The 27,242-nt window shown below is 37.5% G+C and overlaps 2 protein-coding genes across 3 annotated transcripts in view; one reads left to right on the plus strand and one right to left on the minus strand.

Moving 5' to 3' along the window:
- Positions 1-1,707, plus strand: part of PLPP1 (phospholipid phosphatase 1) — a 116,671-nt gene extending 114,964 nt beyond the window's left edge. Inside the window, exons 5-6 of one of the 2 annotated variants that reach the window (XM_007469273.1) lie at positions 505-681; positions 1,254-1,651. In XM_007469273.1, coding sequence (XP_007469335.1) covers positions 505-681; positions 1,254-1,385 — 309 coding nt within the window. In that variant the 3' untranslated portion in view covers positions 1,386-1,651. Of the gene's footprint in view, positions 1-504; positions 682-1,253 lie in introns of both variants that reach the window. The other variant, XM_007469274.1, reaches the window with a different exon arrangement.
- Positions 1,708-1,756: 49 nt separating this feature from the next.
- The window catches only part of MTREX (Mtr4 exosome RNA helicase), a 147,409-nt gene continuing 121,923 nt past the window's right edge, over positions 1,757-27,242 (minus strand). Inside the window, exons 24-28 of the mRNA XM_007469275.1 lie at positions 22,794-22,899; positions 16,558-16,614; positions 15,010-15,172; positions 3,246-3,350; positions 1,757-1,809 (exon numbers count right to left, since the gene is read on the minus strand). Of these exons, the coding sequence (XP_007469337.1) occupies positions 1,757-1,809; positions 3,246-3,350; positions 15,010-15,172; positions 16,558-16,614; positions 22,794-22,899 (484 nt within the window). The remainder of the gene's footprint in view (positions 1,810-3,245; positions 3,351-15,009; positions 15,173-16,557; positions 16,615-22,793; positions 22,900-27,242) is intronic.

Consider the following 27,242-nt stretch of genomic DNA (forward strand, 5'->3'; position numbering starts at 1 on the left):
GTTTGGGTGAATTAAGCAAACTTAGTTCCTAGATGGCTGGGTAGAAAATACAGTAGCCTGGCCCAGGGTAAGGGCAACCTGTGCTCAGAATGCTAGCAGTTGTTCCCAAGATTCTACACTAATGACAGTTGTAATTCAAACTAGAAGGTGAGGAGCTGCCCCCTGAAATCCTAGAAGGTCCGAAACACTTACCTTGTTCATAATTTGAAGAGTGGTCTAAGTAATAAATTAATGTTACTAGGGCAGTAGTTTTTATTTTTTAAATTTTTTATCCTTTTGGTTTTGTTTTGGGATTAATTTTTAGGTATTAATGAGTATAAGAATGCTTGCCTAAAGCCCTGTTCCATATATAGTAAAATCACAGATTATTTAATGAATATTAATATTTCGTGACTGTCATTTTAAACATCAACCCTTTAGCAATGTGGTGATAATTAATATAAAACATAGTCTCCAGTTGGTATGTTAATAAGCTCTTTTCTTTATTCTTATCTTTTCTGTTAGCTTTATCTTCAAGCCAGGATGAAGGGAGACTGGGCAAGACTCTTACGCCCTACACTGCAATTTGGTCTTGTTGCTGCGTCCATTTATGTGGGCCTTTCTCGAATTTCTGATTACAAACACCACTGGAGTGATGTGTTGACTGGACTCATTCAAGGAGCTCTGGTTGCAATATTAGTTGTAAGTATACAGGGCAGCAGCCTACATCCTGAGAAACACTTGGATAAATAAGTAGAAAAGTCCCAATGAGAAAAGTATGCTAAGGCAGAGAATGTGGCTCCATAATTGCTACTGGGTAAGGACCCCAATGTTATTAAAAGTCATTTTAGGATAGATAGATAGCAAATAATACCTACGTTACTTACTCTCTTTGCAAAAGTTATTTAAAAATTTACTAAATTTTTTAATTGTGAAAAGCTCTGGCTATAAAGTTTTCTTTTTAGTATGAATTGAAAAAAACAAAACAAAACAAAACTAATTTACACGAGGAATGACACTTTCATTAAGGGCTAGCAGAGTGAAGCCATCTGCCCAGTACATAACAGAACAACTCTCAGAATGTCCTTAACAAAAATTCCTGTTAGCCACTAATTTATTCATACCCTTAATCTGTACCCTGTAATGTATATCCTTTTGTTTATATTTATTTTTTGCACACGGCTTATTGCAACTTTGTATATGGTTTTTAAACTTATTTAAAATTGTATCATTAAATACTTTGCCCCATTCTAAATGTTACCTGTTCTATACAGGCTGTATATGTATCAGATTTCTTCAAGGAGAGAAATTCTCCTTTTAAAGAAAGAAAAGAGGAGGACTCTCATACAACTCTGCATGAGACACCAACGACAGGGAATCACTATCGGAACAGTCACCAACCTTGAAGGTGGCAGAGTGCCCATATGAAGCTGGCCTGCTTTCTAAAGGAAATGATTGCAACCAGAAGGCAAGAGGATGCATCCTTCAAGCCTTTAAGGGGACTGCTGCTACTGTACCTCTTGGATGCCCACTTTACCTGTGTGTATATAGTTACATTTAACACAATGGTTATCTAATAGCTCTAAGTTCATTACAAAAAATTTCAAGCCTTTCACTAAAACAAATGCCCCACCTGTACATTTTTTTATTAAAAAAATGTAATGCTTATGTACAACTGTGTATGTAATATGCTTTCTTAGAATGATGCTTGATTTAAATATAATACATCAGACAGGTGGTGAACAATTTAAAATCCCACATTCCTTTAGCTGACTCTTTATAAGTAGAGGCTGGCAGCAAACACAATATCTCTCTTGATTTTGGTGATTCCTAAGAGAAAAGAAAATTCAGTTTAAATTCTCAAGACCACAAAGAATGTAATTCTTCTCCCCTGGGGTTTTGAAGACAGCACAACAATCCTGATTAAATTTGGTGAGAGGGCAAGCCTGGAAAATACAAAACCTTGCTTGCCTGAAGGACACCTAGAGGAGTTCACAGCCACCTCTGAGAGATGGGAAACTTAGAAACCAGACCCCTGTTCTCATGACTCTTGAATCTAAAGTACCCCGTGCGTGCGTGGGTGTCTAAAATTATTCAGAAAGACCAGACCAGAGGGACTAGGCTGTCCAAGAAGTTAGTTGACCCCAAAGCATGAATTTTTCAGCTGGCAACGGAAGGCACTATATTTCAGTTACCATGTGAAATTCTTTCTGGACTAAGGACAAACACATTTTATCATATAGAAGTTTACAAAACTAGACTTAACCCTGGAGTGATTAAATAGGTCTGCCTCTCTTTAACAATGTTGAAGATATAAGCAGCTTTCATAAGCTTCTTCTTAAGGCACTGAGTTGCCAGCAGAATCACCAGGTTTGACTGTGAGCAGCTGGTAACTCGGAGCAACTATGTGGCTGCTCTTCTTTGATGTTTTAACTCATAGTCCTTTCTCTTGGCCAGCATTCAGATGGAATGAAATTATTTGCAAGCATGTATGCCTCCCCCCGTTACTACCACCTTGGTCTAGCCATTCTTTCCTGATCTGGTCTTCCTGCTTCCCCCTTGCTAATCTACAGACTTGCCTGTGATGCAACAGCAAAAACTGCCTTGTGAAACCCAAGTCAGAGCACACCACTCCTGTGTTCAAAACCTCCAATCATTTCAGAGGAAAAAGCTGAGGGCTGGGAGCTACATGACCATTTCTTTTCTTCCTCCAACCCCTACTATTCTACTCATTGTTCAGCTGTGCTCCATCCACACTGGCCTCTTGTTGTTGCTTAAGTATATCAAGTGTCTATGAAGGACCTAAATGCCACCTTCTGAGTAGGGGACCCTAGGCCATCGTATCCATCCTCCAATTCCCTACTGTCTCTTCCTTTGTTTTTATTGCTACCTGATATATTTTAATTGTTGACTTGTTTACTGTCCACCTCCCTGCACTAGAATGTGAGCCCCATTAAGGCAGGGGTTTGTATCTTTTTTGTTCACTGCTGTATTCCCTGGTGCTTAAAACAATGTCTGGCACACAATAAGTGCACAATAAATATTTTGAGATTTTATATATATTCATTTACAAACTTTTTCCCACACACACACACACACACACACACACACACACAGAGATATTTTCTTTGAACACTACTACATGGCCCTTCATGGCAATCCAGTGAAGAGCATCTGAAAATGTTCTCCTAGGTTGTGGTCAAGAGCTCAAGTCTCAACAGGATTTAACTAAATTATTAGAAAAAGCTTATGGGCTGGATACTGACCTTCTGAAAATTTATTTTCCAGCTCAGTGTTTCCAATGGCTTTTGCTGCTTGACACATTTGTCGAAGTAGTTCTTCCAGGCGCCTCATACAACGAATTATGCTGCCTGGACAGAAAAGGAAACAAATCACTTGTGAAGTGTAAATAATCAGGAATAGCAGAACTTTTGTGAAGATGCAAGGAAGGTGAACATGGGATGTGATTAACTAATAGTACTTTGAGGGACTTCTCCTGCAGTAAACCAGTAGTAAACTTGACTGGTGACTGCTAGGCACCAGGAAGGCTACAAAGATTTTAATTCCCATCCTTGACTAATGGTAGAGCGAGTCATGGATTTATTATAATGTGTTGACACTTGCTCTTAGATAGGTAAGTAAACAAAATGCCCTGGGAGCACAGGAGAGAGCAACATGGGTGAAAGGTAGCAAAGGTGACATATAACTTGGGTCTCTTATGAATGAGGTCCCTGTCAGGCAGTGACAAGGGAAGACCGCTGAGACAATGTAGAAAAGCAGCTATTCAAGGACCCTGAGTGTGGCCTACTACAGCCTCTGGATACTATCCTGTGAAGAGAATGCAACAGGGAATTTTTAAGCAGGGGAATAACAGGATCAGATTTGTCATTTTAAAGGTGCAATCAATCATTCTTCTGGACCTTAAATAGACTCTTTCATCAGTGCTTTCCTCACACAATGTGTCCTCAATGAAGCATAAAAGAGATCAGTCTCTTCCCACTGGATGTGACTCCCTGTCTGAGACAAGTGTTTGCATCAAAGGTGAAGCTGTAAACACTGTTTCACTTCTGTCAGACTTGCACAAGGAGGGGCCTTGGGATCCTTCCTCTTAAGTGCCACCTGCCTAAGTTTAAAACTCTTGGATTTCATTTTTAATGTCTGAAATACATTAGGGATACCAGTTCTCTCTGATATGCAAGCTGTTAACTCACACTTCAGGTCCTTATTTAACTCCTTGCAACACTGGAAGAATTCATTAACATGTATCAAGCTCTTGTAATACACTCGATGTGTAGTGTTGAGGGCTCCTTTTTACCTTTTAATGCCTTCCACATTATGGTACAGTGTACCCAAGGGAGAAAAACAGTAGAGAGATTTAACTTATAAAGCAGAATGGAATTTGAGCTTAGACAAAGGCAAAAATATAAGCCATGTACCTAAGAGAGTCATTAGGATTTAGCAGGAAGTGCCCATGTACATGTACAGCACCTTTTCTCTCTGAGAAAATGTTGCACAAGGGCTTGGGCTGATAAGGACAACATGCCTGGTTTCTGAACCCACCTATGGGCCAGGGCAAGCAGAACACAAAGATGCTAGTTCACAGCGAGAGGTTTATGGGATGAGATTGGTCAACAAAAGGACCACCAGCACGTATGTCAACTTGAAAGATCAATGGGGATACCTCTCTTAAAAGGATGCTATCATCTCCTACTTATGGGATGTTCACCTCATCTAGACTTGGTTATAAAAGGAGTGAGCTGAGACACCTGGAGTTAGAGGAAAGAAGACTGGGTGGTGACTTGGATACTAGGAAAGATTCAGCTAAGTAATTAGCTCTATGATCTAGGCCCTTATTCTACTCTTATTTCCCCTTCTCATTTGTAAGGTAAATGATGATAAATGCAATTTAAACAGAGGGCTTACTTTACCTAACTGGATTTGTCTCACTTGAGATATGAGATGCACACATTCTGTGACAGGGGCAAAGCGCTAAAGGAATGTAAGGTCATAATACAGTCCTTAAACCAAAATATTCAAAGTTCATACTTTATTGTCCTTCCTCTTCTCCCATTAAAAGGTCCATGGAGTTCTTGGAGAAGTAGGGTCAAGACTGACATCTCACCTCCACATATACACACATCTTACAATAACCCTGGCTTTCTTATTATAGGAGAGTAAAGTAATTAATGTTTATAATAAGACTTAGGCATCAAGGAAAGGTGAAATAAGGCTGAGCATGTTTCAAGAAAAAAGGGTTAAAAAAGGGTTATGTCCAACATTTTCTGAGTACTTACTTTGTGGCAGGTCTATAATCTATGTTTTGTGTAAATTTTCTTGTTTGACCCTTACAGTTCCATGAGACAAGTACTGTTATCCCTATTTTACAGAGGGGGAAAAGAAGCTCAGAGAAATTATAACTTGACCAAGGTCAGAGCCGGGAGTATATGATGGAGTCAGGATTTAAATCTAGACAGTAAGATTCTACAGCCCAAGCATTTAACCATATTATACTATAGTGCCTCACAAAAATGATTTATCTATATTTTCTATAATAAATGTATTACTTTCATAAATTTCAGTTTTAATTAAATTGTTTATACATTTAAAATAATCGAGAAAAAACTGTAAATATTCAGTAAGATTTTCAGGTCATACTCTAAGCTCCTCACTTCTGTTATAAATCTTCATTGTCAGGAAATATGCCAAAGAATTTGCAGTAATGGGTTTCAAGAAGTAGGAAGTAGTGGAAATTGGCAAGTAGGACCCAGTCACAAAGAGTCTGTTGTCTTAATTCAGCAATCAGAGTAATGACTTGTGATAATTTCAGTGAAATGGGGGACTAGGTTACTATGGCTCAAGAAGGAAATGGGAGGTAGGGAGTTGAAGGTGGTCTATTCTCGACTACTCTTTCCAAGCCTGGCTTGTGAAAGGATTGAGGGATTGAGGAGGATGATGACAACAAAATAACTTACTAAAAAATGATGGCAGCAGCTAACACTTACTGACTACTTTGTGCCAGGCACTGTACTAAAGGCTCTACATGCATATTAACCTCACAATACGAGATAAGAGCTATTATTATTACCATTATGTAGCTAAGGAAACAGGCACAGTTAACTTTCCCAGGATCATTCATCTAGTGAGTGGGTAGGATTTAAGACCAGGATATATATGCTCTTGCTCTTAAACACTGTATGTTATGTTGGTAGCTGGAGAAGACGTGGATGAGAAATATCAACATATTCATATGCTAAAATGGCAGCAGAAAGGACGTGACTCAACACTGCGAAGGTGCAGAAAACAGTGGAAGGCGGCCCTGGAACTGAGTGCAATTTCCTCTGAAGAGGAAAATAAGGGAAAGGACGTATGCCATGAATTTCTAGGTTAAGACAGGCCTAGTGGCATCTCCCTTTCCTCTGATGCAGGAGTGATCACCTAGAAATCTGGGGCAAAGTTGAGGTAGATGCTTAAGGAGAGCAGTGAGGATCTGGAATTGCCTCTAAGAGAAGTCTCAGAGCCAGAGAGAAGTCCTGCATGGAGGACACAGTCTCTGGACATGGACCAGGGATTACATGCATGATGTTAACCTCACAATACGAGATAGGAACTATTACTCTTCCCACTTTATAGCTAAGAAAACTAAGTAGTAGATGGCATCTACTACTCGAGGGACTGTACTAGCAAGCTGTGGGGAAGACTACATGAGGTAGTGTTAAAAGTGTACCCAGCCGGTGCTCAACAGTCTCTCCTCCTCCTGCTACTTCTATTATTACTAGGAAGGTTTAATGTGATTCTGAGGTTACAGACCGGCTTTTGATGACACCAAATCATACAATTATTCTCCAGTAGAACTCTGCTGTGAAAGTACAGGAGTAGAGAAAGTGAATTATTAGACTGATCCAGGTTGGTGGCGTGTAAGGCAGATGGAAAAACAAGAATATCAGTTGCTTCCTAATTCTCCCTCCATGACTAGAAAAAAGGAACTGTGGTTCAGAAGGAAAGTTCTCTAAGCAGTGGCTGTGTCCTCTCCACAGCAGGTCTCCAAGAGAATGAGGAAGCAGCTATGTGATGTCTACCTGGTGTTTACTTCCTGTTACTGAGACAACTCATTCTGACACCAATAAACTATATTAAGATTTTGAAAACAGAACAAATGCTGCTTCTTTTACTAGTAACCTTTAACAGAAGAACATAGTGATTTCACCGAAGATGTTGTTTCCAAGTAGGAGGAGACTGTCGTTAGCCACATCCAACATTCTACTACCATTTTACAAATGAGAAACCCTAGAGGTGGTTAACACCTTTCAGGTTCAGGTTAACAGTTTTACATCTAAGATTAGAAAAGAAATCTGATACCCTCATTGGAAATGGCAGAGATAACCATATTAGCCACCCTTTACAGCAATGGCTTCCCTTTAAACTTTGAGGCTAAGAGTTCATGGAAGAAAAATCTTGGATCTTTACAAGCTGAAACCTTTATAAAAGTTGAAGATACTCGTTTGTTTTTGCTGTGACTGTGGCTGAGAAAATTATGAACAGACAGGACCAGGGAAGGAGAAAGCTCAATTAATGGCCTAAATGAGGAAAAGAGGGAGAGAGGGAGAGAGGGAGAGAGGGAGAGGGGAGAGAGAGATATCTGGAGGACAGTTACCTGGGTGAGACAGGATAAAAATGCACAAAACAGCCTGAAGTTGCAATGGGGGAAAGGATGGGGCTGAAAGCAAAACCATGAAGCAAACACAACCAACCAGCTTTACAAATATGGGTAAGAAGAGGATTAGCCTATTCCCTAGGTACAGGAGGCTGCCAGATGGACACCAGCCACTGTAGGATCAGAAGGGAGCATCTCCTAGCTCCACTGGTAAACTCATGACTTGAGAAATGGACAGCACCTTTATCTCTTCCCCTGGATGAGTGTTGCAGCTCCTAGTCCCCTCTTCCATTGGGCCCCCATGTGCAGGCACAAGCAACACAACAAGGGCAGGTAAGGAGCCTATCCCCCACACACTGCATCCCAGGAGGAACGGTGCTCCTCTACTGCTTAAAAATCTTTTGATACCATTAATGCAAACACTAGTAGGAGCACTGGTGAGTCTGTTTCAGTCCTGATTCAAACATAAGGTTCTGGATGGTCCATGTGTGATATTTCTGTATTAGGATAATCACTTGTAGACCCTAAGTTTTATCTTTAAAGGTGGTATTTCACAAACTTCAGTCATTAGCGTATCACTCATGTTTGCTGTAACGCTTTTAAGTAAATGAAAGCTGCTCACTTATTTTTTATAAATAGGCCATAATTATAAAAACAACTGTTACAAAAACAAAATGCTATCAATTCCAGCTAGATACTATTGCCAACAAAAAGCTGATCACCCAGACATATTATAGGCACCTCAAACTCAACAGTTCCCAAAAGTAAACTCAATACTTTCCTTCCAAATCATTTCTATTAACATATTAAAAACTTTAAGTTTACTCATCTATAAAGTGGAGATAACAAGAATTCCTATACCTAATGGGGTTATTGTGAGAAATAAATGAAATAATGCATGTAGGGTGCTTAAGTGTCAGTAACACAACAGGAGCTCAATAAATGTTGGCTATATTTGTCATTTCTGTTCTCAGGTGCTAGGAATGCTGAGCTCCAGTCCTGCTCTCACTGAAAGAGGAAATCCAGTCGCAGTAACTTCTGGGTGTCTAGAGAGAGGGTGGGGGCTGGAATGGAGAAGGTAATGAATATCGCATGACTCATGCAGCCAGATATTAAATGTGTATTTTGCAAACACTTCTATTTAAAGAGAATTAAATTAGGTAATGGTTAAAAATGTAAATATATATAGGACTTTAAAAAGGAACAGAGTGTATTTCACAGGTCATTTAGAATTGAAAAGAAGTCCTTTATAAAACTGCTGTGCAGGGCATGGGAGAGCCAGGTACCCTGGCTCACAAACTCTGTTTTGACTGATTTCAAATGTGTACTGGGAATCACAGATAACCTGATATTGTTTTGGTATTTCTACAAATTGAGAAACTCATGTTAATAGCCAGGATCTGCAAAAGCTATCAGAGGCCCAACCACATGAAGTATATTGCTAAGATAAGCTAAAGAAACTAAACGCACATCTGAGGCAGCAAACACTGCCACACTTTGTAAGCACTCCCACTCAATTTCTGGAAAATGAGTTCTGACAGTTTCAGATGACATGAGAACAATTAAGAAAAATGAGGCCAGGCGGTACAGGGGTTGCACATACAATGGCTGTGGCTGCTGACCTCAGTCTTGTCAACAAATCACCCTGTGTGTACAAACACTGTCCATAGCTGCCTGCAGCGTAAAGGGGATGAATGAAGCCTACCGTGAAGAAGTGAATTACCCAGCATACTTCTTACCTACTGCAGTTCTCTGTAATACAAGGGCTCTCCTTACTCCCAGTTTTGGAAATCATTCTGCCTCATCAATTAGGACCACCTAGATTAAGTGTTAGATAAGAGATACAAAGCCATTACCCATCCCCCCAGGCTATCTGAAGCTGACCAGAAACATACACATACACACTAACAACCTAACCGTTTGTTACAAATCTTTTTTTTCTGGTCTTGCCAGAGTGGAAAGCAAAACTGAATTCTTACTAGTCATTGCCTTTCTTTTTTTTTCTTGCTGTACGAGGGCCTCTCACTGTTGTGGCCTCTCCCGTTGCGGAGCACAGGCTCCGGACGCGCAGGCTCAGCAGCCATGGCTCAGGGGCCCAGCCACTCTGTGGCATGCGGGATCTTCCTGGACCGGGGCACGAAGCCGTGTCCCCTGCATCGGCAGGCGGACTCTCAACCACCGCGCCACCAGGTAAGCCCTAGTCATTTGCTTTTGAAGAAAAATTGTGGTAAAATACACATAAAAGTTACCACTTTAAAGCATGTACCCCAGTGTCACTGCCTGTTTTTATCCTCAGATTTACATCACACGCTGGAAAAACTCAGTGAAATATAATTCACAGGGTATAAAATTCACCCTTTTAATTAAGTGTACAAATTCAGTGGTTTTGGGTATATTTGGAATTGTACAACCGTAATCACTATCTAATTTTAGAATCTTCTTATCACTCAAAAAGAAACCCATATCCATTAAGCAGTCACACCCCTCCCCCTTCCACCTTCCCCCAGCCCATGGCAACCACAAATCTACTTTCTGTCTCTACAGATTTGCCTATTCTGGACATTTCACATAAATGAAATTGTACAATAGGTGGCTTTTGTGTCTGCCTTCTTTCACTTAGAACCTTAATCTGGTCAAAATTCATCCATATTTTAGCATGAATCAGTACTTCAGTTTTTTTTTTACAGTAGAATACTGTCCCATTATGTTTATTTATTCACCCACTGATGGACATTTGAGCACACATGCTTTAAGGGTAATTTTATAAACATCAGGCTCATGAGGTTCTTAACACCATTCTAATTGAGGACGGAAATCAGCACATTTCTTTATCTGGAGAGGTATTTGTTTCTACCTCCAGCTTTCTGGCATTTGCAAAAGTGGTTCCCCACAGTTCATGCCCTGAATCTGATTTAATAACTCCTATCTAAGTGGTTATTGAGGCCTGAGGTTAGGGTCATAATTATATTTTCCTGCAATCATTTACCGCTAGATCCCAGCTTAGGCTGAAAACATTCCTGGAGGGCAGAGACTGTTGCTTGCACTGCACCCAGCACAATTCCTGATCCCACTAGGGTCCCAGTTAATTATTCATTAAATGAGTAAGTATCAGGTACTAATTACTAACTCATTTAGTACTAAAACTGTGCCAAACTTTAAACACAGAACAGATACATACTAATAGAATGTTACTCTACTATTATTAGCAAAAGTATTAAAAAAAAACAAATCCATTGGAAAATCCCTTCTAGCACTGATGTACCGTCTCCTAAAACTATGCTAGTGGAAAGGCAGTTGAGAAGACAATGTGGTGGGGGAAGAGAGTAGTGCCAAACAGCATTTGCTTTAAAAATCTAGGACAGGGACTTCCCTGGTGGCGCAGTGGTTAAGAATCCACCTGCCAATGCAGGGGACACGGGTTTGAGCCCTAGTGCGGGGACGATCCCACATGCCGCAGAAGCAACTAAGCCCGTGTGCCACAACTACTGAGCTTGCGCTCTAGAGCCTATGAGCCACAACTACTGAGCCTGTGTGCCACAACTACTGAAGCCCATGTGCCCTAGAGCCTGCGAGCCACAACTACTGAGCCTGCATGCCACAACAACTGAAGCCCACGTGCCCTAGAGCCTGCGAGCCACAACTACTGAGCCAGCGTGCCACAACTACTGAAGCCCGTGTGCCCTAGAGCCTGCAAGTCACAACTACTGAGCCTGCGTGCCACAACTACTGAAACCCGCACGCTCTAGGAACCACGTGCTGCAACTACTGAGCCCGCACGCCACAACTACTGAACAGCCTGTGTGCTCTAGGACCTGCGAACTGCAACTACTGAGCCCGCGTGCCACAACTACTGAAGCCCACGTGCCTAGAGCCCATGCTCCACAACAAGAGAAGCCACCTCAATGAGAAGCCCACACACTGCAACAAAGAGTAGCTCCTGCTCGCTGCAACTAGAGAGAAAAGCCTATGCAAAGCAACAAATACCCAATGCAGCCAAAACCAAAACCAAATCAAAACAAAAACACCTATGACAGGCAGAAGTACAGTAAACACTTTCAAGTGATAATTCGTCATAGGAGCTTTCCTGATGACATGTGCTTAGTGGAAAGCAAATCCTTCATGCACAGTGAAGACTACAATATTGTTTTTGTATAGACAGAAATAAATAGTAATGGCCCTGTCTAGGTTACAATGGATCTACTACAATGGATCAGTAGACTGAAACCCCATATCTGTATGGGTTATAGCCCAGACATTTTTAATTGTTATCCAAATTTAATTGATGGAAATAAGAAATGATTATATTCTATCATTTTTTCCAGGGTGATAACAGAGGCAATAATTATCTATGTGAAGTGTTCAAAATTCCTCAACTGAATCACAGTATAAACTCTTCTCTTACATCAGATGTCCCCCAAACATATGGTGTTAATCATTACAATGATAACTAGCTCCAGCTAATGTTTGAAAAATACTTAAAACTACTCCTGAGGCTCATGACATGACATGATCAGACACTTGCCCAGAGCACATTAAAAAGTTCCAATGCAGTCATTTTCTGCCTGTAAAAATAAAGACACACTATACTATGGGCTAGAGCTTTGATTATAGTATTTTTCCAATTATATAAAGCATGTACAGTAACAAGATGAGGAGAGAATGACTATTCTGAAATGGACGAACTAAACAACATAGTAAAAAGAAAAAAAGGGGGCTTCCCTGGTGGCGCAGTGGATGAGTCCACCTGCCGATGCAGGGGACATGGCTTCGTGCCCCGGTCCGGGAAGATCCCACATGCCGCGCAGCGGCTGGGCCCGTGAGCCGTGGCCGCTGAGCCTGCGCGTCTGGAGCCTGTGCTCCGCAACGGGAGAGGCCACAATAGTGAGAGGCCCACGTACCGCAAAAAAAAAAAAAAAAAAAAAAAGGTTGTGGTGGGGAGACACCATATGCTAGAAAAAAAAAAATCCTAAATAAATCAAGGTTCTCAGTTACTTTTTTGCTGTTTAATTACATAATTTGCTTTTATGTGCTATCCCAATTTTAGAAAGGAAAGGTATAGCTGATATAATGGTACCATGAAAATTGTGTTGGCATGTTAGACCCAATTTCAAGTTATAAACTGAATTCCTCAATTTTTAACCTTAGATTTCTCAAGCAAACTGTGACACTGAAATAGCCTCAAGGAATTGAAATAGATTTCAGGAATTGCTAGTATGTTGTGGAAAACATCAACTCATAGGTGGCAGAAATACAAACCATCAGGACTTCCCTGGTGGCGCAGTGGTTAAGAACCCGCCTGCCGGGACACGGGTTTGAGCCCTGGTCCGGGAAGATCCCACATGCAGCAGAGCAATTAAGCCCGTGTGCCACAACTACTGAGCCTGCGCTCTAGAGCCCACGAGCCACAACTACTGAAGCCTGCGCGCCTAGAGCCCCGTTCTCTGCAACAAGAGAAGCCCCCACAATGAGAAGCCCGTGCACCGCAAAGAAGAGTAGCCCCCACTCGCTGCAACTGGAGAAAGCCCGTGTGCAGCAATGAAGACCCAACTCAGCCAAAAATAAATAAATTAATTAATTAAAAAAGATACAAACTGTCTTCAATTTAGCAGTTTAGGATTTATCTGCCTTACTGTGGTAACTTTTTCATTTAAGTACAAAGAATAGAAAAATAATCCACAAAAATAATTTTATAAGGCTTCCTATATTTCTAGGCCTATTGTCCCTTCATTTTTCTTAAACAAACAAAACAAACAGTGCAGCACTATTGTTTTATGCCATTGTGTTCGCCTTCTTAGAGAAGCAGATATACAAATATGAGCTATTATATTAACAAGTCGTAGAATTTAGGCATAGAACAGTGATTAGTTTCATCCTTATGGTCCAAAAAGAAGTTAGACTGAAGAGTGGTGATGCTGTACTTGATTGCCTTTGTGTGTCTGAAACACACAACCTGTCATACATCTATCTGGGTTTCTGCGTGTTAAGCAATGTTCACAGGTGAGATGAGGATGTCATGCTCTCTTCTCACAGCCTCAACAGTAGCTACCCACCATCAATTATTATAGACCTTCTTACCATTCCTACAAGCATGAATTTTCAGTGGATACAGATGGTATAATTTTAGGTAGTATTTAAGAAGTCTCTAGGTGGTCCAAAACTCAAAGATAAGGTATTATGGTTCTTAGATGAAGTTATCAACTATCATGTGCTTGTAGTCACAGAGGCCAGAATTCAAATCATAGTCCCATCATATAGTACATACACCTCCATGACCTTGACCAAATTATTTACCTTTTAAAAATCAGTTTCCTTGTGCAAAGTGTAAATAATGTCTACTCTGATGTGCTACTTTGGTGATTAGATCTAAATTATATAAAATGCTTATTAGCACAACTCCTGGCACACAGTAGTTACCTAATAAATAGTGACCATCCTGGTAACAGAATACAGTATTCAGAAAAAGATTTTGGGACCATAATACTAATGACCATTTAATGGAGGCTTAGACATAAACTTTAGGGAAAGGACTAAAACAGCACACCATAATTAAAAAATAATATACTATAAACTATAATATTTAAAACCTTAAAACCCATTAAAATTCAATGTAGTGAAGTAAAGGCTCATAGTTGAGTCTGTTGCAGAGGTTCATAAACTCAGTAATCTATTAGTCTTTAATAATATTGGGTAAAAAGCATAGTATACAGGGTGTGTTAAAAATATAATTTTTCTCAAAATTTTAAATGTTCTTATAATAAGTATCTATGAAGTCCAAGCTCATTTATTTTCATTTTTAAGAAAGTCTGGTGTAAACACAATTCACCATTATAAATATCTACAATCTGCGTAAGCCAATCTTTTTGCAATGAATACAGCATTTCTAAGTATGGTTTTCTTTAAATATTGTGCTTATTATTTGCTTCTTGTAATTCACTTATAATTACTCCTTATATATTCCCTTTACCTTTACTTCTTCATTTAAAATTTTTCTTCAGTTGAGTAACAGTTTTGATTGATTTTAGAAATGCAATGATGGACAGCATATTTAGCTCTGATATTTTTTGGTGGAATTGCATAGCAAGCCATTAGTTTATTACTAAGAGAATAAAACCCAAAGTAAATATACCCACATAAACAGGCCTTATCTGTGATTGCAGAGACTCTGGCACAGGATTATAAACTGTTATAATGAGCAGACTGAGCTTATTAAATAATACAAAGGATTCGTGGAGAATATTTTTGATTTACATTAGGCAGAAGATTTCCTTTTATTATCAAAAATTAAAAGTAATATATTATTTTTGTTTAGTAAATCAATGCCATCCTAAGTATATTTCTTATATCAGAAAGAAATATATGTGTACAAAATTTAACCATACCTTCAAAGACATCTGTCATTTTGCAGATATGGGCAAATGTAGCTCCAGTTGCCCAGGTATATACTACATCCATTAAGTGAGGTTTAAATGAGCTTAGGTAAGTCTCCTCATCAATTTCCAATTTGGCTTCTGCTGAAACTTTTGCAATTCTTTTAGCACATTCCTTTGAAGATAAAACATATACTTAAAATTTCTTACTTATGATCTCCCATATCACTTTTTCTTTAGGTTTCCAAAGTCAGTATTCTACAAGGTTTCTTTTTCTTCCTAGGTAATAAGCCTGCAATTTGGATATTCTGCTTCTAAGTAGCCACAGTGCCTGTTCCACTGCTGAGTAATCAAACAGCAAAGTTTTCCACTACATTAATTAAGAAAAACATATCAAGAGCATGATTTTCACCCAGTAATACCTTTTCTACAAAAACCAAAACTCTTCATTAAAATTATTAAACAGTAACATTTAACTCATCTCTAATTGTTTCATTAAGAAAACAAAGACAATAATAACAAGCCAGACTCAGAGAAACATAAATCCTATGGCAAAATGATGCTTTCTCTCCAATAATGCTTTAAAAAATGTAAATCTTAATATTTCCTTTTCCTTACAATAGGAAGTTAGATTCATTCTTTTCTCCTTGGTAATCGAGAAGGTCAAAAACTCCTAGGCCTATTAAGACTTCCCTGATTCTGGAAGTTTAAATTTCTTAGTAATATTAAGGAATGTTAAATGTTCCATTAAAGGGGCCTTCTTTTATGATTCACTTTTCATTCCTCTCTTGCAGTGTCTTATAGTTCATCTTTCCCTGTCTAATGTTGAAAAGATAGATAAAACCATTCTTCCCAAGAAAAATAATAAAAGAGACCAATTCATTTAAACTACTGTGGCTTTGAGGATCTAGAAATAAATCATTTCTTAGGCTAAAACCGATTTTAAAACCTGATTTTTTTTTTTTTTTTTTTTTGTGGTACGTGGGCCTCTCACTGTTGTGGCCTCTCCCGTTGCGGAGCACAGGCTCCGGACGTGCAGGTTCAGCGGCCATGGCTCACGGGCCCAGCCACTCCGCAGCATGTGGGATCTTCCCGGATCGGGGCACGAAACCGTGTCCCCTGCATCGGCAGGCGGACTCTCAACCACTGCGCCACCAGGGAAGCCCTAAAACCTGATTTTAAAATTTGTTGTAAACTGAGATGGAAAAATGTATAAAAAATTAAGATAACTAAATCTATCAAGATGCTATTCTTAACACCAAGGAAAATGGTGCAGACACTGAACTGTTGGTATAGCCTATCTACACTATGCAATGTTAAATCTGTACTCACAGCAACTCTATATATAACAACATTTTGGTGAGGGAGAATGTTTAATTTTTAAAGGAAAAATTACAAATGATGTTATTAAAACAGCAGTAAATGACAAGACTAACATCAAATGATATATTTAATCCTGAAGGATGCTGTCTCTGTAGAATAATAGATATGATTAGACTGTCACAAATGTTTATTTCACAACATACTATTAATAAAATATGTAGTTCAAAAAAATCTTACCTGCATTTGACGAAGTGGTCCTGCTAATTGCTCTGTTAATTTGGGCATCTCACTAGACTGTAAAAGAAAAGGAAGATTGTATATAAAACCCAAGTTTAAAATGCAGTGTATACTATCTGCTTTTATAAACAAAACAAAGCTTTCATGATATTCATTAATTTCAAATTATAAGACCTCAGTCATTAGCATTTAGAGTTTCTAATCAACTTAGTTTGTGTAAGCAAAATTACCACTCCTCTCATCCTGAATTATACTATTCTCTTATATTTCAGAGGAAAATATTACACTGCTTAATTTGCAAAGTGTGCTAAACTAGCTATTTTCTGTGACCATAAATGGAACTGGAGCAAATATTGTAAACATGCATAGTAGTTTAGTTACATCAACATTTATAAACTGTTGTATCATACTTTGATTTTTGAAACAGTTTGGCTTCTAGAAAGGCAACTCTCACTCTGTGGAAATTAAAAATCTTGGATAAAGAACATTAGAAATATGCCCTCAATTTTAGTTTTACCCAGATATTTCTAGCTCTCTAACCACTTTTAAAATATTTAAAAGTTTAGATGGGTTTCAGTATTCTTATTATTGTCTCCCCACTAGTGAAAAGTCTATCAATTTCTCAATTAGAATAATAAGAGTTTCAGGTCTATTACTAACTAGTCAAATAAACTTGGACAAGCTGCTTGAATTCTGTGTGTTAGTTTCTTATGCTGTCAAAGAGAATAAGTCAGGTCCTCAAAACCTATAGACTTGTGATTAGAATAAAATTATTAAGGAACAAATTTTGACAAAGATAGACTTACTATACAAAAATAAAATTATTACAAGAAAGGTATGTATGTATATATGTATGTATATATGTGTGAGACAATTTAAAGTAATAGGTAAATTTAAAAAAAAGCAACTATAGGTTAGTTGCAATAGATCTGCCTTTACTTTGAGCATCAGTATTTATATAGGACTTGGTTTTGATTTGTATCATGAATGAACTCCACATCTCAGTTTAGTGAAAAGTACACAAGACTGTAAATGTCTTTGACATTGTGTCCATTCATGATCAACAGTTACTGATCTCTTCCTCTCTCCTGGTCACTGTAAGTAGAAGGCACTGGTCCTGATGTAAGTAAGCTATGTTTCATTTTACCAATATTCTCCTACCAGGTGACTGCAGTTTGCTCCCTATCTCTCTTTCAGGTCTCAATTCAAATGTCACTCTATGAGTGAGGCCTCTTCTAATCACCTTACTTAAAACAGTAACCCCTCGCAACAATTTCTATCTGCCTCCTCTGCTTCACTTTTCTCCAAAACCCTCATCACCTTTTGTCATAATGTGTGTATTTCATTTCTTTATTGTTTATCTTCATCAACTAGCATACATAAAAGTATCATGAAAGCAAAAATTTCTGCTGTCTTTCTAGTGTCTAGGTATCTGCATTGCATACAGTGGGTGCTTAATAAATATTTGTAAGATACTTGATATTTATATTATAAATACTGTGTAATCTTTAAATTACTTCTAATGATACAAAAAATAAGGGGGCACGGTATTAGAAACAACACGCTTTAAAACAGAAGGTATCAACATTTATGACAAGTATCTTACTATGTATTTACCTACCTTTCTGGCTAGAAAACATACTTTTAAAGTATCAACAGAATTCCACGGTACTTTCAGTACAATTATCCATTTTGATGTTGAAAGGCACCACACCACAAGAATTGATGACACTACATATAACATAGCGGGGCTTCACTGAACAAATCTCAACTACATTTCGTGACATATTGCCCCAAGATTTAAGAGTTGTGTTTTGGCTAGGCCCAACTCCCGTGAAGAGGTAACATACATGGCCTCTCAGAAGACAGGATTTTTTTTACTGCCACATTAAAAAAAAGCACAGTATAGGCACAAAAACAGAAACATAGATCAATGGAATAGGATAGAAAGCCCAGAGATAAACCCACGCACATATGGACACCTTATCTTTGATAAAGGTGGCAGGAACGTACAGTGGAGAAAGGACAGCCTCTTCAATAAGTGGTGCTGGGAAAACTGGACAGGTACATGTAAAAGTATGAGATTAGATCACTCCCTAACACCATACACAAAAATAAGCTCAAAATGGATTAAAGACCTAAATGTAAGGCCAGAAACTATCAAACTCTTAGAGGAAAACATAGGCAGAACACTCTATGACATAAATCACAGCAAGATCCTTCTTGACCCATCTCCTAGAGTAATGGAGATAAAAACAAAAATAAACAAATGGGACCTAATGAAACTTCAAAGCTTTTGCACAGCAAAGGAAACCATAAACAAGACCAAAAGACAGCCCTCAGAATGGGAGAAAATATTTGCAAATGAATCAACTGACAAAGGATTAATCTCTAAAATTTACAGGCAGCTCATGCAGCTCAATAACAAAAAAATAAACAACCCAATCCAAAAATGGGCAGAAGACCTAAATAGACATTTCTCCAAAGAAGATATACAGACTGCCAACAAACACATGAAAGAATGCTCAACATCATTAATCATTAGAGAAATGCAAATCAAAACTACAATGAGATATCATCTCACACCAGTCAGAATGGCCATCATCAAAAAATCTAGAAACAATAAATGCTGGAGAGGGTGTGGAGAAAAGGGAACACTCTTGCACTGCTGGTGGGAATGTGAATTGGTTCAGCCACTATGGAGAACAGTATGGAGGTTCCTTAAAAAACTACAAATAGAACTACCATATGACCCAGCAATCCCACTACTAGGTATATACCCTGAGGAAACCAGAATTCAGAAAGAGTCATGTACCAAAATGTTCATTGCAGCTCTATTTACAATAGCCCGGAGATGGAAACAACCTAAGTGCCCGTCGTCGGATGAATGGATAAAGAAGATGTGGCACATATATACAATGGAATATTACTCAGCCATAAAAAGAAACGAAATTGAGCTATTTGTAATGAGGTGGATAGATCTAGAGTCTGTCATACAGAGTGAAGTAAGTCAGAAAGAGAAGGACAAATACCGTATGCTAACACATATATATGGAATTTAAGAAAAAAAAATGTTATGAAGAACCTAGGGGTAAAACAGGAATAAAGACAGAGACCTACTGGAGAACAGACTTGAGGATATGGGGAGGGGGAAGGGTGAGGTGTGTTAGGGCGAGAGAGAGACATGGACATATATATACTAACAAACGTAAGGTAGATAGCCAGTGGGAAGCAGCCGCATGGCACAGGGAAACCGGCTCGGTTCTTTGTGGCTGTCTGGAGGGGTGGGATAGGGAGGGTGGGAGGGAGGGAGACAAAGAGGGAAGAGATATGGGAACATATATATATGTATAACTGACTCACTCTGTTATAAAGCAGAAACTAACACACCATTGTAAAGCAATTATACCCCAATAAAGATGTTAAAAAAAAAAAAAAAAAGAAAATAGATCAATGGAATAGGATAGAAAGCCCAGAGATAAACCCATGCACATATGGTCACCTTATCTTTGATAAAGGTGGCAGGAATATACAGTGGAGAAAGGACAGCCTCTTCAATAAGTGGTGCTGGGAAAATTGGATAGGTACATGTAAAAGTATGAGATTAGATCACTCCCTAACACCATACACAAAAATAAGCTCAAAATGGATTAAAGACCTAAATGTAAGGCCAGAAACTATCAAACTCTTAGAGGAAAACATAGGCAGAACACTCTATGACATAAATCACAGCAAGATCCTTCTTGACCCATCTCCTAGAGTAATGGAGATAAAAACAAAAATAAACAAATGGGACCTAATGAAACTTCAAAGCTTTTGCACAGCAAAGGAAACCATAAACAAGACCAAAAGACAGCCCTCAGAATGGGAGAAAATATTTGCAAATGAATCAACTGACAAAGGATTAATCTCTAAAATTTACAGGCAGCTCATGCAGCTCAATAACAAAAAAATAAACAACCCAATCCAAAAATGGGCAGAAGACCTAAATAGACATTTCTCCAAAGAAGATATACAGACTGCCAACAAACACATGAAAGAATGCTCAACATCATTAATCATTAGAGAAATGCAAATCAAAACTACAATGAGATATCATCTCACACCAGTCAGAATGGCCATCATCAAAAAATCTAGAAACAATAAATGCTGGAGAGGGTGTGGAGAAAAGGGAACACTCTTGCACTGCTGGTGGGAATGTGAATTGGTTCAGCCACTATGGAGAACAGTATGGAGGTTCCTTAAAAAACTACAAATAGAACTACCATATGACCCAGCAATCCCACTACTAGGTATATACCCTGAGGAAACCAGAATTCAGAAAGAGTCATGTACCAAAATGTTCATTGCAGCTCTATTTACAATAGCCCGGAGATGGAAACAACCTAAGTGCCCGCCGTCGGATGAATGGATAAAGAAGATGTGGCACATATATACAATGGAATATTACTCAGCCATAAAAAGAAACGAAATTGAGCTATTTGTAATGAGGTGGATAGATCTAGAGTCTGTCATACGGAGTGAAGTAAGTCAGAAAGAGAAGGACAAATACCGTATGCTAACACATATATATGGAATTTAAGAAAAAAAAATGTTATGAAGAACCTAGGGGTAAAACAGGAATAAAGACAGAGACCTACTGGAGAACAGACTTGAGGATATGGGGAGGGGGAAGGGTGAGGTGTGTTAGGGCGAGAGAGAGACATGGACATATATATACTAACAAACGTAAGGTAGATAGCCAGTGGGAAGCAGCCGCATGGCACAGGGAAACCGGCTTGGTTCTTTGTGGCTGCCTGGAGGGGTGGGATAGGGAGGGTGGGAGGGAGGGAGACAAAGAGGGAAGAGATATGGGAACATATGTATATGTATAACTGATTCACTCTGTTATAAAGCAGAAACTAACACCATTGTAAAGCAATTATACCCCAATAAAGATGTTAAAAAAAAAAAAAAAACAAAACTAAAAAAACAAAAAAAAAAAAAAAAAAAAGCACAGTATAAGAAATTAGCCACAAGACAAAGTCTGACACAGGCAGAAGATCACCAATCCCCAAATAATTTCTAAACCTTATATCTGTTCAAAGAAAACTGGACATTCTAAACAATTATCTTGGAAATTAATGTAATAAAATTTTGAACCTAAGGAAAACAACAGCCAAACATAATATTTTGTAAAGAAATGCATTCCTCACATGCAAATTAAATTAGTTCATGGGTGCACAGCTGGCATTCTTACGAGAGCATAAATCATTTTTGGATTACAGTCCTATTTGTTATCATTGCCACTGCAGTTGTAATTCTGATCTGTAATCAGAGAGCTGAGAGAAAATACCTACCTACTCTAGTAAGTTATGTATTTGATCTGATTAATAAATAAGGAAATAGTTAATGGATAAACAGATCGACAGCAGAACTGCAAAACAAATTTGTCTTACACAAGTTACTTTTTTAAAAGTTAAACTAAGTATATATGGTAAAAAGTTCTCTAAAAATTTATATAGTAGCAACATTATTTTTAGAAGGTAAATGTGCTTGTCTTACTCTTATTTTGCCAATTTTATAAACAATGAATAAAGTTTTGAATTTGAAATGTGAAACATGCATTTTACTTTTTAAAATAAATCATACTGCCTTTTGCAATAAAGTAAACGATGATTAGTGTCCTTCTGGTCCATCCAGCATTTCATTTTTTGATTTCTTAAGAGCTGGTGAAAGTCAACTAACTACTCACATGAAAAAATTACTGCCAAGCCAGTGAGGAGAATCGTATGGCCATTATCTCAAATCTTGCCAATGAAAACTAAGACTTCAGCCTCTAGTACAATCAGCTGCCTCACAGTTATTCTCCAAAACTGAGAAGAGGAATATTAATTTGACCTCACTCCCTTTTCATTTTTACTAGTTTTGCCTAATTTTACCTTTTCTTTTTTCTTCTAGACTGTCTAAGCTAGACCTTCAAATAGTGCACTGGGTTATAGAGCAAATTTTTAACTTGGAAACTGATTAATGATGATTGTCTACAAATAAAATTCTAGTTGACTTTCTTTTCTGATAATATACATTTAATTATTTCTCTCTTACTAAATTTGGGTTATAGTTACATTGATTTCTAATAACATTACCTATAATATGTAAACATGCAGGCATATTTTAAAAATTAAAAAATCCATAATAATATTAAATTATAAGACATGTAAATTAACAAATAAGATGTGCTAAATCTATTAACTCACATTCTCTTGAAACACAAAGCAGCTTAGTAGTGCCGTTGCCTGTTCTGCAGATAGGTCATTGAAAAGGCCATTAAACATCATCTCAGTTAGAAGGAGCTCATCAGCACTATACCACCATAAACAAACAAAAAAAAGAGTAAACTCCAAATGTCAGAATATAAAAACACACAAAAGTACCCACACATCCTTAAGATATAGTTTTAAATAAAATGTTATTTGAACATAAGGACTAGTCAGTGAGGAGTGACAAAGATTTATTTAACTAAGGAAATGGCAGGTCTTTATATTTACCAATATATGAATAATAAACGTGAAATGGGTGTTTCCTATAAAGAGCCCATTCTAGCAAATACCAAAATGGAGATATTCATTGAAATAAAGAATCATTTCTTAACTCTCAGAATACCAGAAAAATTAGCCATTAGCATTTATTACCTAGGTCCAAGGACCTTTTAAATGGTTTTCAACTCAATTATTTTACAAATAATTTAAAAAACAGACAATGAAAAACAACTTTATAGAAATCTTAATTAGAATGTACCCATAGCAGACACACATTTTATTCACAGTTTCCTAGTGTTGAGCATGTTATAAATTGCTGCTCATCAAGACTGTTGTCTATGAATCTGGAGTATATCCATCTAGTAAATACAATTTCTGATTTCAAACGTATTTATAATAGGTACTAGCTTATCATTACTTCTGTTTCTTCTTGCACTTGCATTGTCAAAACACATTACTGACTCCAGATTTTAAATACATCTCTTTCAGGTTCTAGCTTACCCTTACTTTTGGTTCTTTTGCATCATCTAAATACAGCATTTTAAAAGACTATGACAAATCGTAATTTCACTGAAGAGAGAAAAGCCATCGTCCTTGCTCCATAATTGTACATTTTCACATTCAGATTTTAAAAAAAATTTTATTTTATATTGGAGTATCGCTGATTTACAATGTTGTGTTAGTTTCAAGTGTACAGCAAAGTAATTTAGTTATACATATATCAATAAATATATCGATTCTTTTTCAGATTCTTTTCACATATAGGTTATCAGACTATTGAGTAGAGTTCCCTGTGTTATACAGTAGGTCCTTGTTGATTATCTATTTTATATATAGTAGTGTCTATATGTTAATCCCAACCTCCTAATTTACCTGCCCTTACCCCCCAGCCCTTTGGTAACCATAAGTTTGTTTTCCAAGTCTGTGAGTCTGTTTCAGTTTTGTAAATACGTTCATCTCTATCATTTTTTAGATTCCACATGGTGTAAGAGATATCATATGGTATTTGTCCTCCGCTGTCTTAGTTCACTTAGTATGATAATCTCTAGGTCCATTCATGTTGCTGCAAATGGCATTATTTCATTCTTTTTTTATGGCCAAGTAATATTCCACTGTATATATGTACCTTATCTTCTTTATCCATTCGTCTGTAGATGGACATTTAGGCTGATTCCATGTCTTGGCTATTGTAAATAGTGCTGCAATGAACACTGGGGTGCCTATATCTTTTCGCAGTATGATATATGCCCAGGAGTGAGACTGCTGAATCATATGGTAGCTCTATTTTTAGTTTTTTTTTTTTTAAGATGTATTTTATTATTTATTTAATTTATTTTTGGCTGCATCGGGTCTTTGTTGCAGCATGTGGGCTTCTCTCTAGTTGTGGCATGCGGCTTTTCTCCCTCTAGCTGTGTTGTGCATGCTCCAGGGCGCATGGGCTCTGTAGTTGTGGCACGCAGGTTCCAGGCCACATGGGCTCTGTAGTTTGCAGCACACAGGCTCTCTAGTTGAGGTGTGCAAGCTCAGTAGTTGTGGCCCTTGGGCTTAGTTGCCCCACAGCATGTGGGATCTTAGTTCCCTGACCAGGATTGAACCCACGTCCCCTGCATTCTTTACCACTGGAGCACCAGGGAAGTCCCTCTATCTTTAGTTTAAGGAACCTCCATACTGTTCTCCATAGTGGCTGTACCAATTTACATTCCCAGCAACAGTGTAGGAGGGTTCCCTTTTTTCTACACCCTTTCCAGCATTTATTTTTTGTAGAATTTTTGGCCAGTGAGAGGTGATACCTCATGGTAGTTTTGATTTGCATTCCTCTAATAATTAGTGATGTTGAGCATCTACTGATGTGCTTTTTGGCCATCTGTATGTATTCTTTGGAGAAAAGTCTATTTAGATCTTCTGCCCATTTGACTGAGTTGTTGTTTTTTTTGTTACTGAGCTGTTTCTGTATTTTGGAGATTAATCCCTTGTTGGTCGAACTGTTTGCAAATATCTTCTCCCATTCTGTGGGTTGTCTTTTCATTTTGCTTATGGTTTCCTTCGCTGTTCAAAAGCTTTTTTAAGTTTAATTAGGTCCCATTTGTTTATTTTTATGTTTATATTATAAAAAAGATTTATATTATAAAGATTATAATTATTTTCATCTCTTCATCATGTTTTTTATCAATTTCCTTGTATTTACAACTATTTTCAGTATTTGACCAACTAAGAATTGTATCAAGGAAAATTTAGCCACAAATACAAAAGATGAAAGATAAAGTCACAAGTCCTTTTTAGCAAAATGGGATGGCCCAAGTTCTTATCACAAAACATTACATAACTAAGTCCTTTATGTTGAACAGAAAGGAGAGTAAAGTTATAAAAATCTTAAATTTTTCTTCTTGTTCTTAGAAATGTATTATTCACTCACTGACTCTTGAGTGTGAGAATTTACCTAGGGTCTGAGATTTTGCTTATATGACCAATTTCACCATCATCACTTTGCCTCGAGTGCTTTTTGTCTGTGTTAATTTTCTGATTTGTGTAAAAATTGCAAAAACATCTTTTTCTGTTATTTTTCTCTTTGCCATGTGGATGACAAATGAAAAATTCTGAATTCTCAACTGTGTTCAACAAAAACTGGAAAAAGACTACAGTGATGGTGTCTCTAGAATTCTATAATCAAGGTTCCATAAAGTATCTTACATTTTTAAAAGGGTTTAATGGATCCATCCAGTAACTATAAGGGTGTTACTCTTAAAAAAAAAAAAAAAAGAAAAGGAAAAAAGGGCATATTTCCTATTTTTCATAAGTTTTCTAAAAAAGAACAAAGTAATGAACTATCAATATTTATAAACAGTAATAACTACTCAAAAATAAAGTCAAAAACTAAACATGGGTTCCTAATGGTAAACTGAGAGTTAAGTCAAGACAAAAGGACAAAAATACAAATAAGGCAAGACTACTTCTATACTCTAATGCGGGAGGCAGATAAGAAAGATAATAATCACAGGACAGCAATTTAATAGAGATTTATATAGGCAACTATGCAAAAAAAGTTGAGGAGCCTAAAATCAAACTGAAGAAACTCAAAGCAAGTTTCAGAAGATCTTTAAAAAAAATTATGCAGGAACAGGGAGCAAGGAAAAGGTCACGCTAAATAAAAGAAACACCATGTGTGGAACGTGGCAACAAGACAGGATAGAAAGGGAAAGGCGAGAATACACGAAATTATGGAATTTATTCTGAAAGCAATACAGAATCACTGAGAGACTTTCACCAAACAATGACATGGATTTATGGTTTGGAAAGACTATTCTGAAAGTAAGAGAGTATAAAGGATGGGTTGTAGAGACTTATAAACAGGATGCACCTTAGTCAGTGGGAATAGTTAAAACAGCACAGAGGTAGGAGAAAACAATCATGAAGATGTGAGAAGAGAGCTAGAAGGAAGAGGAGGAATCTAGGACGACTCCCCAGTTTTTGCCTTTACTGGCTGGGTCTTATTCAGCAAGACAGACCAGAGGGAGAGGCAAATTTGGGGGGAAAGGTAACATACTTTGATATGTGATATTGTTATCACTATCTCTCTAAATATCCTTTCTTCTAAGACTAAAACTAGCTGCAGATATCTAATAGAAATTAATTTCTATATTAACTATTAAATATCAATACTACATAACATCACAAAGAAATAATTCTAATAACATTAATTTTGGCATTCAAATCAGTAGATTGGTGTTATAGTCTAAATTTAATCCTGGGTAAATTATTAGCCTTATAGTGCCTAGGTTTCTTTAAGTACAAAGTAGGAAAGCTTAATTTTATCACAGCTTAAAGGAAAACTACAAGCCTGTAGGCCAAATCTAACATGAAGGAACGTTTCATTTAGCTTGAACAGGGACTTAAAAAAATAATTTTGAATTAGTCTGTGAACATTTAAAAATCAAGAAAAATCACCAAAAAAAAAAAAATCTGGATTTTTGACTTTTCTAAGTTGAATAATCTGATATCATATTATTCTGTAATAATTAATTGGGGCTGGGTAGTCGCTGCCCCCTTTTGGCGGCCTAGAACTGTCCTGTTTGCCACAGAATCTTGGCCCCTGCCGATATCTGAATTCATACCTGAACCAGATGATCAATAAGAACAATATGAATAAGTCTTCATCAGGAATATCCAAAA

The sequence above is a fragment of the Lipotes vexillifer genome, unplaced genomic scaffold (assembly GCF_000442215.2).
Source record: "Lipotes vexillifer unplaced genomic scaffold, Lipotes_vexillifer_v1.1 scaffold810, whole genome shotgun sequence".
Taxonomy (NCBI): Eukaryota; Metazoa; Chordata; class Mammalia; order Artiodactyla; family Lipotidae; genus Lipotes; species Lipotes vexillifer.